The following is a 15,912-nucleotide window of genomic DNA, read 5'->3' on the forward strand; positions in this document are numbered from 1 at the left end:
AGTCTCAAACTTGAGGATGCCAGGTCAAGTAACTGAGGACGACCAAGATAAGTAACAAAAACTACAAACAACGATAACAACATAATGATTATAATAACACTGTTTAAATTTATATAGTTTGGTGATCTCAGATATAAAGACGTCAAAAGATTCGACGCATACTAATATGATAATAAAGCAAATGCTAACAAGGGCAGTTTCAGGCTTTGACCCTTCTTCAGCCAACAACAATTAATAAAACAAAGCTAACATAATATTATGACATACATCACAACGGATCCTCACTCGTAAAAACGTATTAAACCTTATTGAAGTCTTGGGTTTAAGAATCATGCACAAATTTACAGCCATCCTAAATTCCTGACCGAATGAAAAAAGGTAGGGGTTTGTATTAGTAAAAGTGCAATCATTCTTGATGGGAGGAAGTCCGGAAACGAATGGAAAATATTGAATTTACTTATGCTATTCTGCTTTTGGTTTTGTTTTGTATTTTAACCATCTAACTGCCGTTCTCTGGAAAGACATGAATTTCAAATAATTGACTAGAAAACGCGTCCTTCAAATATCGATCGATTTAAATGACTCTCTTCTTGGCATAAACTCTGAAACCTGGGACCTCGCAAGCTTTTTTGATGAGGGAAATATAAATCGATCAATATTTGAAGGATGAGTTTTCTGGCCAATTTCTGGCCAATTAAATACGTGTCTCTCCAGGAAATGGCCGTTAACTATTAACTGGTTGATTATTTTTTCACAACTTAGGAGGTATAAATGATAAAAGGGAAAGCAGTCAAAGACAGCAAAGATGGATTGACACGATACTCTCCCACCCCCTCACGTGACCAAACTCCGCCCTAAAAGATATTCCAACCACCACATTTGGATCAACGGCCTGAGATGCTCTGTTCATGCCGGTCCAGCTCCAACGTTTACCTTTAGCAAAAACATCTAACTAATACTAAAATCATTTTTTGTAGTTGTCTGAAGAAGGGTTTGAAACCAAAACATTCCATGAAAAGCAATGTTATATTTATAATGTACTATTTTCGCTCTTTTTTTTTTTTAAATTATGGTTCACCACTTCGTGTAACTAAATATTCATCTTCAATCCATGTGATCAGGTTCAGGTTATTAAAGTAAATCACCCTGTCCTAAGCAGTGTCCCACAATCACATTCAACTAAACAATTCTAACTATTGTCCTTCGCACTCTCAACGTTAAAAAGTTATTAATATTTAATATCTTATCTGGGGTAAGTTTAGGCGATTCCCCCCCCCCCCCCCCCCTACCTCCTTCATTATATCAACATTTACAGAGTACAGCGTATACACCACAACGTCCTCCCAGTCTTCACCAGTCCCCCCCCCCCCCCCCCCCCCCCCCCCCCCCCATGCCATGCGAACAAATGTGCACAAAAAAAAAAAAAATGGAAACCAAAGTCTTTTTAAAAATTATTAGAGATGGTTTATTCGTGATTTTCAGAAGTGATTCGATCAGAAAAAAAAATATAGTTACCAGAAATCTGTGAATCCTTCGCAATCAATTTTTAAAATAACTAAATGACAGTGAAGATTGTCAGGCAATGACTATTCGGCCTCTGGTTTAAGTTTAATGCTAATACACTCATAACCAGGACCAATTATAATGAAAATGCCGCACTGCTACTTACTTTATTCCTTCTTTTATAACTCTGTACTAGTAGCAGGATTATGGTTGGTGTCTGTTCCAGGTGAAACGGCTGACAGCTCTGATAGTAGAAGCAACAGCAATATCTCTGAATAAACTTTTACTGGAACGTCGGTCCACAAACATTACACAGCTGCTACCTATTATCTTTATAGACGACAAAAGATGACTCGGGTCTGTTGTCATGAATCACCGTTAAAACCTGATGAAACTACACGCACACAAGTATGTATTTATTAAGTACCACTCGTCAACAACTGACACAAGGTCAACAAACAGCAACATACTTCCGTTGTCTACCCCGTCCCTCAAACCAATGGCACATCCAAATCAACTCAATGCTCAAAATTCATATAAATGATAACATGGAATTAAATTATTATTATTACGTAATATTAAAAGAAAACCAAAAACCCAGTTGTCCTAATTTGTTTTATAAGAGACATGCAGCCGTTAAGGCGCTACTACACATTTTGGAGAAAGGTGACTTAATAATATATAAAAATAATATAATACGTCAATCCTACTGCGTTCCCTACCTCCCCCACACAAACAAAAAGAAAAAAACATAATCAAAAACATAGTACCCGATTAGTAGATGAATTCATTGCGTGCAGCATTCCACATGGGATGGTTACTAAAGATTATGTACAATTTGTGTCATCTTTGTCACTGTCACACATGCATTGATGATAATGTCATCAGAACAATGGAAATAAATTATTATAAAGATAACAATGGATGTCAACAATAATACATACATACAAAGTAATGATGATCACCATCTGTCTCTTTAGAGGATTAAGACGCTTTTAGTGGGTTATATCAAGCGTCAACTTTTCATCAGTCCAGTTTTCCAGTTTCCCCTAGTCCAATATCACCTATTTTTTCTTCTCGAAAATGAAGGTGAACTCTTGGGGGTCAGCCGATTCAGTTATCTGCTGTTCACAGAGAAAACACACTTTTCTTCATTTTGGTCAGAAAATTGATATCAAAGTATTCTAAACCTGAGATTGTTGATAATCTGCCGATGGTCATTTTTATATTTATATTACAATAAATCAAGTAAATCTTTTCTGATCAAAATAAGATAAAATGAAATTTGCTCAGGGAATGGCAGGCGTGCTTATAGAGGAAACCAAGAAGAGCTCAAGGGCCAAGACCAATATCAGGAAAATAATGGATCTTACCAAATGCACATCATTAATGTCATATACAACTAAGTATACATCATTTACAGGCTACAGATTAATATCTTTCATTTTAATTCTAACCAGTAGGCAATTTGAGAAAGAAAAAAAAAGATAAAACAAATGAATGTTAAGAAGAGGAAATATATATACACACACACAGAGAGAGAGAGAGAGAGAGAGAGAGAGAGAGAGAGAGAGAGAGAGAGAGAGAGAGAGAGAGAGAGAGAGAGAGAGAGATGAGGAGAGAGAGATGAGGAGAGAGAGAGAGAGAGATAGAGAGAGAGAGAGAGAGAGAGAGAGAGAGAGAGAGAGAGAGAGGGGGGGGGGGGAGAGACAGAGATAGATTCTTTTTAGATAGGACTAAACATTTTGCATCAAGACCAATAAGCCAAGCCTAACGACTAGCACCAACAAAATGCCAATGTCAAGGTGGTCTGGTAAAATATTTAGAAGCATACAAAATTGTAGTCGATATCTAGGTGTAATCAATAGAGTTGAAAAGGAACAAAAAAATGAAGCCACAAGAAAAAAAGGGACTGGTCGTCTCATGGGTTTATATATTGGTTATGTCTTTGTTTTGTTTTATTTTTAAATATGCAACTTAATAACGACTAGCATGAACACATGAAAAAAAAAAAAAAATTTAAAGCAGAGGAAACGTAAATTCGCTTTTCTTCAGTGTACAATACATAAAATAAAATAAAGAAGTTTTTGTTTTGTTTTAAAATAAGGTAATAAAAACCGTCAACAGTTTTTTTTAATGTAAAAAGGTTTTGATGAATGGAGAGAAAAAAATGCAAAAAGGTCATCAAAGTTAAAATGCTTGACAGAAAATGGATAAGATAATAAGAATGAATTATTCATATTGCATGTGTCTCCGAATACTCATTAAATACTAAAATACAAGATAAGGAAGGAGGGGTCACCGTCCTTGCAATCAGAGAGGATGTACACACTGTATAATACAATAAATGTCTATCATTACTACAGCATTCGACAAAATAAAAAAAATTAATCAATAAAAAGGTCACAGAAGCAAACCCAATTTTGAAAAGCTTTAGAATAAAATGATATTGAAATAGACACTCACACTCACTCCTCCCTGTTTGAGATACATATTTGAACTAACCTACTAGATTGAATATAAAAATAATAATAATAATAATAACAACAAATTCTTTTTGACAATAAAAGTCAATCTAAACTTCAGCAATAAAAGTAAATTTAAACTATCAGTGGAAGAAAGGGTCTTTTTAAAAATGTCTCCTTTATTTGACCACAATAGACACAAAGACAAAAGGAGCTGATGTGAAATCATGAGGACCAAATAATAAACAGGCAGTGACCCATTCTTTCAATAAGCAAAGATAGTCTTATGAAATGAACTAGTTTTGATTTGAGCTCCACTCATTTGATGAGGATGGGTTGAGGAATTTCTCATTTCAAAATACAAAGATGTTGTCGTACTGTAGCAATACCACATCGCTGCATTCTAACAGAACTCCTTGATACATTTTGGTCAGAAAACTAACTTCATGTACAACTGATTAGAGTGACCCCCTTCTCACCCCCCCCCCCCCCCAACTTGACAAAATGTCATAAACTTGAAATTTTGTGTGTGTGTGTTGTGGGGGGGGGGGGGGGGGGGTTAAATTCGATCAATCACTTAAATTGAATGTACGTTTCAGATGAAACGAAAAAGTTGAATCTCTCACTGTTACACACTCGTTCAAAATTTCATATGACATGCTAACAAAACCGTTTAATGAAACTCTGAAAGGATGTTTGAATGAATATTGACAATGCCACTAACCAAAAAGCAAAGGTATATATCTGGGATCAATGCTACAATTAATATTACCAGTGTCAACCCAAAAAGAAGCACAGTGACAATCATTTACCCCTTATTATGACATAAGTTATTACTAGGTCCACTATTTCAAATATAAACAGCAAATCCTTTCTTTTATAAATGTAAAATCTGAACGAATACTTCTAAAATATTAAGAAAAAGCAACATCTTCTCTTGACCAACATCAAAACAGCCAGATTTGAAAATCCAGTCCAAAATAAATGATACAAAATAAAAGAAAAAATTGTTTAAAAAATATAAAAATAGAAAGACCTTAACTAAGGAATGGATGTATGTACATTTTGAAAATACTTAAGAAATAAATAATATGTCTCAATTTAATAAATGGAGCAGTGGCTTAGAGATCAACAATTTTATTTAAAAAATAAAAAGTTCATTTTCTCTATGCCATCAGCAATGTAGTATTCAAGACAATGCAGTAAGCATTCATCATACAACCAGGAAATCATTTACACAATAAAATAAAATTTCCAAGCTTATCCGAATGTTAGGCATATATTTAGTTATGTCATTTCAATATACATGATTCCCATCATGATTATACAGGGCTATAATACAACATAAATGACTGAAGGATAATTATCAGCACTTTGTTTTTCCCCCCCAAAATGCAAACATAAATAACAATCTGCTATATTTGAACAGTTAACGGACAGATCTTTAAAGACTGTACCATTGTATCATTAAAAACGATAAATCAGTGGTGTACTTATCAAGACCACCAGAAACCCTAACCAGGTTATAAAATAAATTGCTTTGAAATGCATGGACGCAATATATTTGACACCATTGTCAAAGACCAAATTAAAAAAAAAAATCAAAGATACTATATAAAGCTAGACTCTACACTTGTCTGTCTGTATGCTTTGTCTTTACAGATTTTATGGCATTTGTGACACTTGTAGGTTATATCAGTGATAGTAAAAAAGAAGAAAATAAGACAGAAGACTGAGATCAAGCAATCCAGCACCTGTGATAAAATAAGACAAAGGGGAAGAGTTTAACAGATATCGGATGTAGATCCAAGAGCAATGTATCCTTGAAACTAGCTTGAAACTACCAAGTTGCTAACATTAACACTGCTATAGAATTTCTGCCACGAAGGACACACTCAGATGATTACATAATCAGGGAAAAAACAAATACCTACCTCTCACCCACAACAAAAAAAAAAAAAAAAAGAAAGAAGACAAATTTGACCATTATCATTTCAGAAACCACTCCAGGCTGAACCCAGGTAAAACTAAATGATCTCAATCCGGAACAAGGACACAATGTAGCATGGAAAGGTTAGAGGAGATAGACTGGCTACAGACTGGTGAAGAGTCTACTGGCCAACAGTAGGCCAAATTCACTCGTATTGAGGTAATTCTACATGCACAATATTTTCTAACTGTCTCAGATTGAAAATAAAATTAATGGAAATCAAATAAACTTGAGTGCATCCATGTGAGCATAAAAATTTAAAACTTCAATAATTTTTAATAGGAAAATAAAGAAAAATCACGCAAATGTGCTCAGGACTAGCTTGATTTGAGATAAGCCTGTACAAAATATTACAAAAATCCACGAGTAAGCCAAGAGTATTTACAGTTAAAATATAGAAGACAACTGATAATATCATTATGTAGCTAATCAAACATTTCCATTTGGACAACCAGTCCTATACATGACGTTCCATAACACATTTTTCTAACATGGGCATGGTACAATTTTACTTCAGATTAAGATGACCCTCATTGCCTTTCTTTCCAATCCCAAATTCTTAAAATAACACGTCATTCTAATCTATGATATTCGAAGTCCCCTCCCTTCCACCATCCGAAACCATGACCAAGACAAGAAAAAGTGTTTTGTTATTGTAAGGCATGCAACTACTTAGCAACTTTTAAATCAATAACCAGTGTTCTGTTCATCATGTTAAAACTTAATTGTGGAAATATTACTCTGATAAGAAAGATGACTGCATTGAATGCACATATAATAAGTTTTAATATTTTATTTACAAATACAGGTCTGGCTCTCCTCCAAACATCAATTCCAGATAAGACATTGCACACAAACAGCTTAAGTTGAATAAATATGTAACAAAAGTAACTGGCACTTAATTCTTCAAAATACTTTGTGAAACAAAATGACCCAATGTAACAAGATAACATTTCAATTTTGTTTCACCGTAAACAAATGTCTTGATTTTCAACCACCCCAGATAGGGTTACAACTGTAACCTGACGTCATACCTTGCAGTTTTCACCAAGAGAAAACTGTAGCAGTAACAGGGTTGCCTTTATTCTGGCTTCATAATGACTGCTGTTACCAATCTGCTAACTGCTAGTGAAATCAGATAGACCTGCTGTTGTTATAACCAGATGGACGATGGGTAGAAAAATTATGATTTGAATAAAAATTCATTCTGGCCATTCTGAACAAATTTATAAAGTAACAGTTGAGGGTAAGCGAGTGCTGCCTGTACAGCAAACACAACAACAACAACAACAACATTTCAAGACATTTGCTGTTGTGTTTAATCTTAGTAGTAATGACCTGTCTTAATTACACTATTGAAGGAGCATGCTTCAAAATGAAATTAAAACAATACGTCAACGATAGTAATAGCTAGGGAGTCATATCAAAATTGATAATTGGCTGCACTTGCTCCTTACTTTTATAAGCCCTCATTACACACATAATGCAGAATCCTGATTGTCACCAAATCTATATCTTTACATAGTAATTTTTACATTGTGGACTAAGCACCATGTTTTTTCAAAACATTACACAACAGCAATGGTCAGCAAAAGCAAACACCACTAAATAAAAAGGGGTGGTTCGAAAACTAAGGCCAAGGTCCACTTCAGACAATGCATTTTAAAAACATTATAATCACAATACAAAGGAGATTTTAAAACAGTACTCAAAGCATCAGCTTATTCATGTATCTCCCATGCCCCTCTTTAGAAACTGCAATCATTCTACCATTATTAAGAGGTACACTCTTCAAATATTGGGTACAGTGTGTCATGCCTGAACATGAAATTTTGAGGGACACTGGTCGATTGCCCAGCTAATCTCATTAAATTATAGAATTAAAATACTGTATATTTACGAAACATCTGAAGCTAAATCAATGCTGATGTAGGATGGCTTCAAACAATTTGTACAAAATAATACACAATATATACAATCCAATTCCTTAACAACGAAATTAAGAAAGAAAGAGAGGGGCAAAATGGAGAAATATTAAGTTAAAGCATCACATGAAAACTCAAGGAGTATTTTGATCTGATGAGCAGCTTCTGTACAAAATATATAATGCGACATAACATGACCAGTGACTTTCAATGCGACTATAGACATGCAGGCATCAGAGATACATAACAATTGCATATTGCATTAAAAAATATTGTGACAAGTGTAAACTGATCTGTGTGTATTGCAAATGTTGAGATTTTGAGGTGTAGATGATGCAAGGTGGCTCTCGGTTGTGTCATTGTGTCTTCAATACAATAAATAATATTAATAATAACAAATGCATTTGTGTTGTCATAATGAATTGATTTATATATCATACAAAATCAGCAGAATATAGTTGTGAAGAAATGGAACATTGAATGGTTCATGGTCTTCTGCCCAAATGCCAAGAGCATTCTTGATCAATTATTTAGTAGTGCTCTCTCACTTCAACAAAATCATCATATCACAAAATATTATCGAGTAAAATGGCTTTGTATTAAAAGGCGCCACAAAAAGAAAAGATTAGGAAAGAAATATACATACACCATTTGATTATTTCAATTCAATTTTGCGCTTTGATTAAAATAAAATATCTGAGACACTAAATCCTATCCGAATTAATTCACACTTGAATTAACCAAAAAAAGACCTGCCACTTCTAACACATTTTCTGAATTTTATTGAAAACAAAAAATTTGAGAACTATGAAAATAAATACCAATACCAGAAGCAATCCAAAATAATGAACTGACCAGTGATTTTTTTTGTTTTGTTTGTTTGTTGCTTTAGGTCTCTTCCAACACAATTGAGGTTATATGAGAGACCGCTGAAACAAAAAAACAAGCAATCTAACAAAAATAGTACAAATGTCAATCAAAATCATAACCTAAAGATATCATAAGCTAAATTATAAATAACCAAGAACAAACAGGCAGAGGATTTACAGGAAAAAAAATATCCCTGTCAAAAATACAATCACAAACCAAAGAAGCAGGATAGGCTAGTAAAGAGAAGAAGAAACGACATCACTATCGGATCGTACACCCATGCGAACATCATAGGTATATGATTCAAGGGTGATGCTCCATCCAACCACCCGCTACTGACCAGTGAAGCTAAGCCTTACTTTATTTTAATTACATCAATTTTTGTATAAATAACTGAATTTGAAGGAGAGAATTTTACCCCTGCAAAACCATATTGACATTGACAAGAAAAGTAATGTTTTTCTCTTCCTTTATTTTTACATCTTAGGTTCCATAGATCGCGTTAACTTGAATTTGTGGCGCAACAATTAACAGTCAATTTGTGTATTTGTATATGATCAACACGTGATTTTTGTGTTTAAGTTTAACGCATAACTAGTCTTTGACAACTGACACAATAAGCGATTCTCGTAGTCGACAACCAATTTTTGATTTGATCATTATAAGTGGCAGGTCCCACAATGGCATCATTTAATTCAAATCTACCAAGAAAACCTTCTGAAAATCCCAAGGATGGCAGCTCAATAATCTATATAAATGACATATCTAATGAATACTGATTCTGCTAAAACCAGGTCACGACAAAACAAGAGACAGCCGTCTTGATTAGTAAAGGTTACTGGTTTTGCCATTTGATGTGTCAATACATCTTAAGTACTGGTATCAAAGAATTTAAAATGAAGTGTAATACTTTAAATGAAACATGAAAAAACATGGTTTATATTTATTTTTTACTCATTGGAAAAAGGAATTCCTGCTAGGGCAAGAACCCTTTGGATGGTTAGATTATTAATATGAGGAAAAGCATGCACAACATTCGACAATTGGTGGGAAGTGTTAGAAATAGTCTTTGACTTTAGGTTACACACTAGTTTATAAGATAGCAAAGATACTGAATAGACAGACTTTTTAATAGAATTACAACTACGACAGTCAACCATTCATTCTGTTTCCATTCAAACTAATCAAAATCAAATTGTGATCTATTTTCAGGGAAGTGATAAACAAAGGTATTAAACATTCATTGTAATGTAACTAAACAGTCCACTAGATATTCAGGATACTTAAAAAATATTTTAATTTAGTCTGATTACTAATTCCTGTGTAGATGAAATATTTTCCTGTTTAGTTGAAGAATCAAGTCGTCAAATTTGACACCTTTCATACCAATTGCTAAATAAAGGATAATTCTTGGCAGGAGGGGGAGAAGGAAAAAAACAAACTACTTAACAAATATTTCATAAAAACAAGTCCTCCTTTCCTGAACATGGTTAGTTTTGAGAAAAAAAGTTATAGAAATGAATCCCCTTTGAATGAATATGAACAGATGTGACCGTGAGTCCTTGACAGAATAAGAAGCCATTCTGATACGCATACGATGGCCGGGCACAGATACTTACTTATAATTTGTAGTTGAAAATCTCAGAATAAAAACTCGGCCTCATTATATTCAAATAGTTGAATATAATCGGCATTAAGTATGTGGCAGACACAGATGCTGTGAAATAAGCCGTGAATTTATAAGGGAGTTCAACACGAAGGGGTCGTTTACTATTGGGATCCTTAAAATCCAAGCTCCATAGCCCACACATTAGCTTCAGCATAATGATCCTCAAGCTGCTTAGAAAGATCACGACCACCAACACACCAAGAAGCTGACGTTGTATAAAAGCCAACAAGACCTCCCATGTAGGAAAATCCAAGATAAAAGGCAGCTGCTCCGGCTCTGGTACAATATCCGTTAGCATCCCTGTCAGGTATAGACCGAAATGACATCCTGAAAAGACAGCAACAGAGATTGTTGTGTCTCCGCGTGCTGTGCTCCACTTGTCTAAGGTCGGATACATGTAGCAAGCAAACAGGCAAACAGCAACCATGACAGGTCCTCCCCACACATGACTGATGATAAAGGTATCAATGACGTCTACGAAGAAAGACAGAATCACCATAAGGACGAAGGCAAATACCACTCCGGCAGAGATGTCCTGGGAAGAAAAAGAAAAATAACAAATGATCATCATTTGAGATATAAAGTCACCTGCAGGCATCTACTGACAAATACCTTTATAAAATTTACCCAGAAAAAGTATACTTCATATCCATATCTATCAATTAAAATGACCGCTTATAAAAAAAAATTTAATGAAACTGATACTTCTAAAAAGAAAAGCTTGATAAATTGGGGATAATCTCAACCGATAAAAAAATCAAAGGGGAAAACATATATTTATCTTGTAGGCAGTGGTCACAACATAAAACTAAATCCAAGCTTGGGTGAATACAAATGGTCAGGATGGACAAATGAAGAAGAAAACTATTATTTGCCAGATTTTTCCCCCTCCAATTAATTGCCAATTTAAAAAATTCAAGAAAGACGCTTCTAGATACCAGTAAATTGACTACTATTTCTACCTCGGTTGTATGGACAATATAAGAGTGCTTGAACTTTGAACACAGCAGGTGACTATTCATTTCCCCCTTTCCTATTAATTGTATGTAATCCACCTTACATTACTTATATTGGACCGAACTAGATGAGAACTGATCAAAATATTCAGAATGCTTTTATCTTAATCTTAATTCTATTTTTTCTTTCAATCCAAAACAGTTCATTATTTTGAGGGGCGTGGTCACATCTTAAAAACACTCCCTCTATCAACCCTATATACCTAAATGGTGCACCCATGTTCAGAAAAAGGGAAGAAAAGATGGGGTCGAAAGCATTAAACTAGTCCAGGCTTGCCAACCAAAAATCATGATGTGACTTAAATTATATCCCTTAACACAGCATATTTCCAACATCAAAAAAAGGAAATTCTTCTATTTCAAGCAGCATGACGCAAGCAGTTCATTAAAAAAAATGTATGGTGAGTTGAGAGATGGACCGGGTTAGCAGAGAGCAGGTGGGTTATTAATGTTTCAAAGCTATAAAAATGAAATGCTTCTCAAAATACATTATTTCTCTTATCCTGAATGTGTCAAAACACACGAAAATGCAAATAACAATTCCAATACAGATGCCAAGTTTTGATGAAGGTTGTTTATGTTTTATATATATATGTATATATTCATCAAAATATGCAATTCCACATTAGTTATAGAATCTGCAAACTTAAATTGATCAGATCATTGTCAGTGATGACATTGAAATTGATAATTACTTTTAATTCTGATAATACAAGAAACGTGAAGGACAAAACAAACAATGTCCATCTCTTTCTCTCTCTCTCTGAAAATAATTTTAGCTGTGCAACAAGAACGGGGCTTGACATCGCCTCTCTCTCTCGACCTTAACATGGCATTATTAATGTCATTTAATTTTAAGTAAATTACCATACAATATAATTGTACAGAATCTGAAATCATGACTTATTGTGTTTAAGGTTGCTCTGGGTATTTGAACAACCGTGGAGGCATCTCTGCTACTGAGAATATGAAAGTTAAAATTTGCGGAAGAGTTCACAGCTAATTATACTTTCTCTTTGTGACTACTTTACACTTATACCTACCAATGCACTGTGCATCCCAAGGTAGAGGCGACTACAACTCACTAGAATACACCAATTTACAGCAAACAGTAATCCAAGGTAGAAGTTGAACTGAAAAGGATATTTTCATGTAAAGGAGATTAATGTTGAAACAAGATAAGTTGCTGTTATATTTACATTCAACCAAATAATAGCCATAAAATAACCAGTTTCAAGGGAATCCTGGCTAAATACTAATAAAGTAGCTAAATTATAAATTATTTTTAAAAAATCAACACAGCTGAAATACCCAAAACATGCTCAGCAGTTATTCTAATCAATAATAACTAAGCAAATCCCATGAAAATCATCTTCATTTTTCTCAACAGCAACATCACATTGCCATCGTCAATATCACAAATATTTTTGTTCTGATTGTTGCCATCATCACAGCAATTATTGTCATGATGTTCATCATCGTAGTCATCTTCAGCAAGACAATGACAATTATTATCATTATCATAAAATTTCAAAACCAAAACAATCTTTAAACGAGTATCTAAAAGTTTTTGTTTTTTTTTTTTGTTATATCAATGTTTATATTAACCGCGTGATTATCTTATTCATGATTTGACTTTTTCCTGTAAATAGGAAAATTTGAAACAAACTTGTAACATTTTTTTTATTTTAATCCATTAATCATATATATTCCATTACCCAAAAGTTAATTGTGTAAACTGGTATATGATCACAAATTTGCTACCCAATTTCTGGTTGTTTAAGTAAGGGAAGTAATGAGTTTCTCATACAATTCTCAGTAATAATTTTGGTGACATTTTCATGCACCTCCGTTGGCGGTGATGGTAAATTAATGAAAATGTTGCTGCATATGTCCATGTGATTTAAATAGTTTTAGATTGTGGTTAGTGATTACCGATGTACGTTTATACAATGACAACAAATTAGAGAATAATAACAATAATTTAAAAAATCAAAAGTAAAAAGAAACATGGCACACAAATACTGATTTCAAATAAATAAATAATTTTAGAAAATTAAAATCAAAGTTTTTTAAAAACATGATAAAAAGTTTAAAAAAAAAAAAAAAAAAAAAAAAGCAAACAAAAATAAAGTAAACTTTTAAAAAATAAAATAATGTCTACAACAGGAATCGAACATGGTACTTTCAAGGTTAGAGTCTGACAACTTGTCCGCTGCGCTGCGGAGCCACCTGACTGTTCACCACATTTAATAAGGTCTTTCTAAAACATTATTTTACCTTCAATGCAACTTCTATTTTCTGGTTTTATATTCCGATTTTTAAAATTATTATTATTATTATATAAATTTATTAACAAAAACATCCTGCAGATGTCACAAAATAACTTTCGCCATGTCCTAATACAGAAACACAATATCGCTGATGAAATTGGGTGGGATGCGCATGCGTGACGGAGGTGTATAAAAACGATCCGTTAAGATACACCGCCAGCGGAAGTGCATAAAAACACTACGAATAATTTTACACAGAATTTCACTGGTGGGTTTGGCTTTTAACTCATTATCTGTTTTGTATCACAAAAGTTCAAGTTACATAGAGATTTTACCAATGCTGAGGTATTTTCTTCTTATACCAACAGAATTATTTGTTTGTTTGTTTGTTTTACAGCACTTGCAACACATTAAGGTCATATCATCGCCAGTAAAAAGAAAATGGGATAGTAAAAAGTTCTAGAATAACAATTAAAGTTAAAGCACCCAAGAAAAGATAAGACACTATAAGACAAAGGGGAATTGGTTCAAATAGGAAACAGATGTAGATTCCAAGAGCACACTAGCAAAGTACTAAGATTGAGATCACCTTAAACATTGTTGATAGCTATAAACCCCTATGTCCTTTTACTTTTAGAAGACTATCACTATCAAGGATGGACAAGCATGATAAGGACAATCAATGACCAAAATGAACCTATTATTATTATTATTATATGACAGAAACAGCGAGCCCAGCAACAATTAAAATTACATTATGAAAACAGTGGACGTGGATTGCATTTAAGCAACACAACGGTGCAGATAAATGTTCTGTGAAGATACACCTTCAACGAAGGGGCAGAAAATGACATGACTATACTATATAATATAAAAAAGAATTTGTACTTACCTCATAGCGATCTATCATGAAGTAGAGCATCCCAAATGGAATAGCAACTCCCACCATGGCATGAGTTGAAGGCATTCCATACTCCAATTCGTATCTAGTTTCCAGCCTAATGGCTGGTGGTGAAAGAGGTCTTGGCCATCGGACAACATCTTTCATGGCTTGCCCAATATACATGATAATACCCCACATTATGAGCATTTTTCTTGTTACGAAATTATCAAAATTCCATAATGTTGCTGAAAAGAATAGAATATAGAACACTTCATTTCCGAGACTGGCACCAAAGCTGAATATATAATACAAGAAATAGTTATTTATCCTGTACGTCCTCGAATCTGCGGCTTCTGTATTTTCGTGGACAATGGCATGACCATTAGAGTGGACACCATTTACTTCCTTAGTTTCTGTGAGCAGCTTTTCACATGTCAAATGATTACTCACGCCATTCGGCAGACTGTGTCCATTCGTTCCGTTTTTTATGAAACCATTTTTGTGTGAAGACTTACGGTTTTTCACATTATCCTCACTGATAATATTGTCCACCGAAATAACATCAGAATGGCTGGTAACGTATCCGTTCTTTCCTCGTTTCTTGGTCAATGAGTCACCATTAGCCAAGCAGGCGGAGCCGTTTTGATTGGAGGTACCGGCGACATGATGACCGGTATTTCCATTCGAGTTTACACCATTACACTCACTTTTTTTGTCGTCATCGTGGTGATGAGTAGTAATTCCACAAATTTGTTGAAAAGCAGCTGTATAATAAGGATCAGAAAGACCCAGAATACTTTTGAGAACTGACATTATAAAATCGAACAAAGAGCTGGACAACCTACACACTATTTACTAGCCTCGTCTCACGCCTCAGCCTCTTCCTTCTTTGGATTTTACTTCTCTTTATACTGAATCGTACTGTGCACAGTGCCTCAGCATGAGACTCCAAGGTGTGTGTTGTGCTATTCTAAGGCTCAAGCTACAACGCCATCTAGCTTACGTTTGAACCATGACGAACGGCGGATGTGAGGCACGAGGAGATTGTCATCCGGGGAACCCCTGACCCAGTTTCTGGGGTCATTACCTTTGTTCTTTGACCTTAAGTTTAAATTGGGAATTTAAATGTCACTTCACCTCCTCCCCCTACAACCCTTTCCAACCCCACAGCACACACATGACACATCTTTCGGTATATAACGATTTAAATAACTAAAGTTTGTTGTTAATAGCCTAACGAAAGAGTGAAAATGGAGCCTACATCGTTCTCTACTTAGCCTGTCGGTGACTCGATCGTTTTCCTTTACTTTAAGTAATA

General features: G+C 34.3%; 1 protein-coding gene across 1 annotated transcript; it reads right to left on the reverse strand.

Moving 5' to 3' along the window:
* Positions 1–9,695: 9,695 nt before the first annotated feature.
* Positions 9,696–15,615, reverse strand: LOC144962450 (sphingosine-1-phosphate phosphatase 2-like). Its single transcript, XM_078895402.1, has 3 exons — positions 14,604–15,615; positions 12,482–12,571; positions 9,696–10,957 (listed from the first exon to the last, which is right to left on the reverse strand). The coding sequence occupies exons 1-3, from the start codon at positions 15,405–15,407 to the stop codon at positions 10,373–10,375; spliced, it is 1,479 nt and encodes a 492-aa protein (XP_078751528.1). The 5' UTR covers positions 15,408–15,615; the 3' UTR covers positions 9,696–10,372.
* Between the last annotated feature and the right edge of the window lie 297 nt (positions 15,616–15,912).

Source organism: Berghia stephanieae, chromosome 1 (genome assembly GCF_034508935.2).
Source record: "Berghia stephanieae isolate SIO BIC M18660-M18661 chromosome 1, UCSD_Bste_1.3, whole genome shotgun sequence".
NCBI classification, from domain to species: Eukaryota; Metazoa; Mollusca; class Gastropoda; order Nudibranchia; family Aeolidiidae; genus Berghia; species Berghia stephanieae.

Bases quoted from the DNA above. Each gene is read 5' to 3' on its own strand.
- LOC144962450 (XM_078895402.1), bottom strand. From the start codon at position 15,407: ATGTCAGTTCTCAAAAGTATTCTGGGTCTTTCTGATCCTTATTATACA. The intron at 12,572-14,603 runs GTAAGTACAAAT...TATCCTTTTCAG, and splicing joins TCATGATAGATCGCTATGAG to TTCAACTTCTACCTTGGATT. The intron at 10,958-12,481 runs GTAGGTATAAGT...TTTTCTTCCCAG, and splicing joins TTGGGATGCACAGTGCATTG to GACATCTCTGCCGGAGTGGT.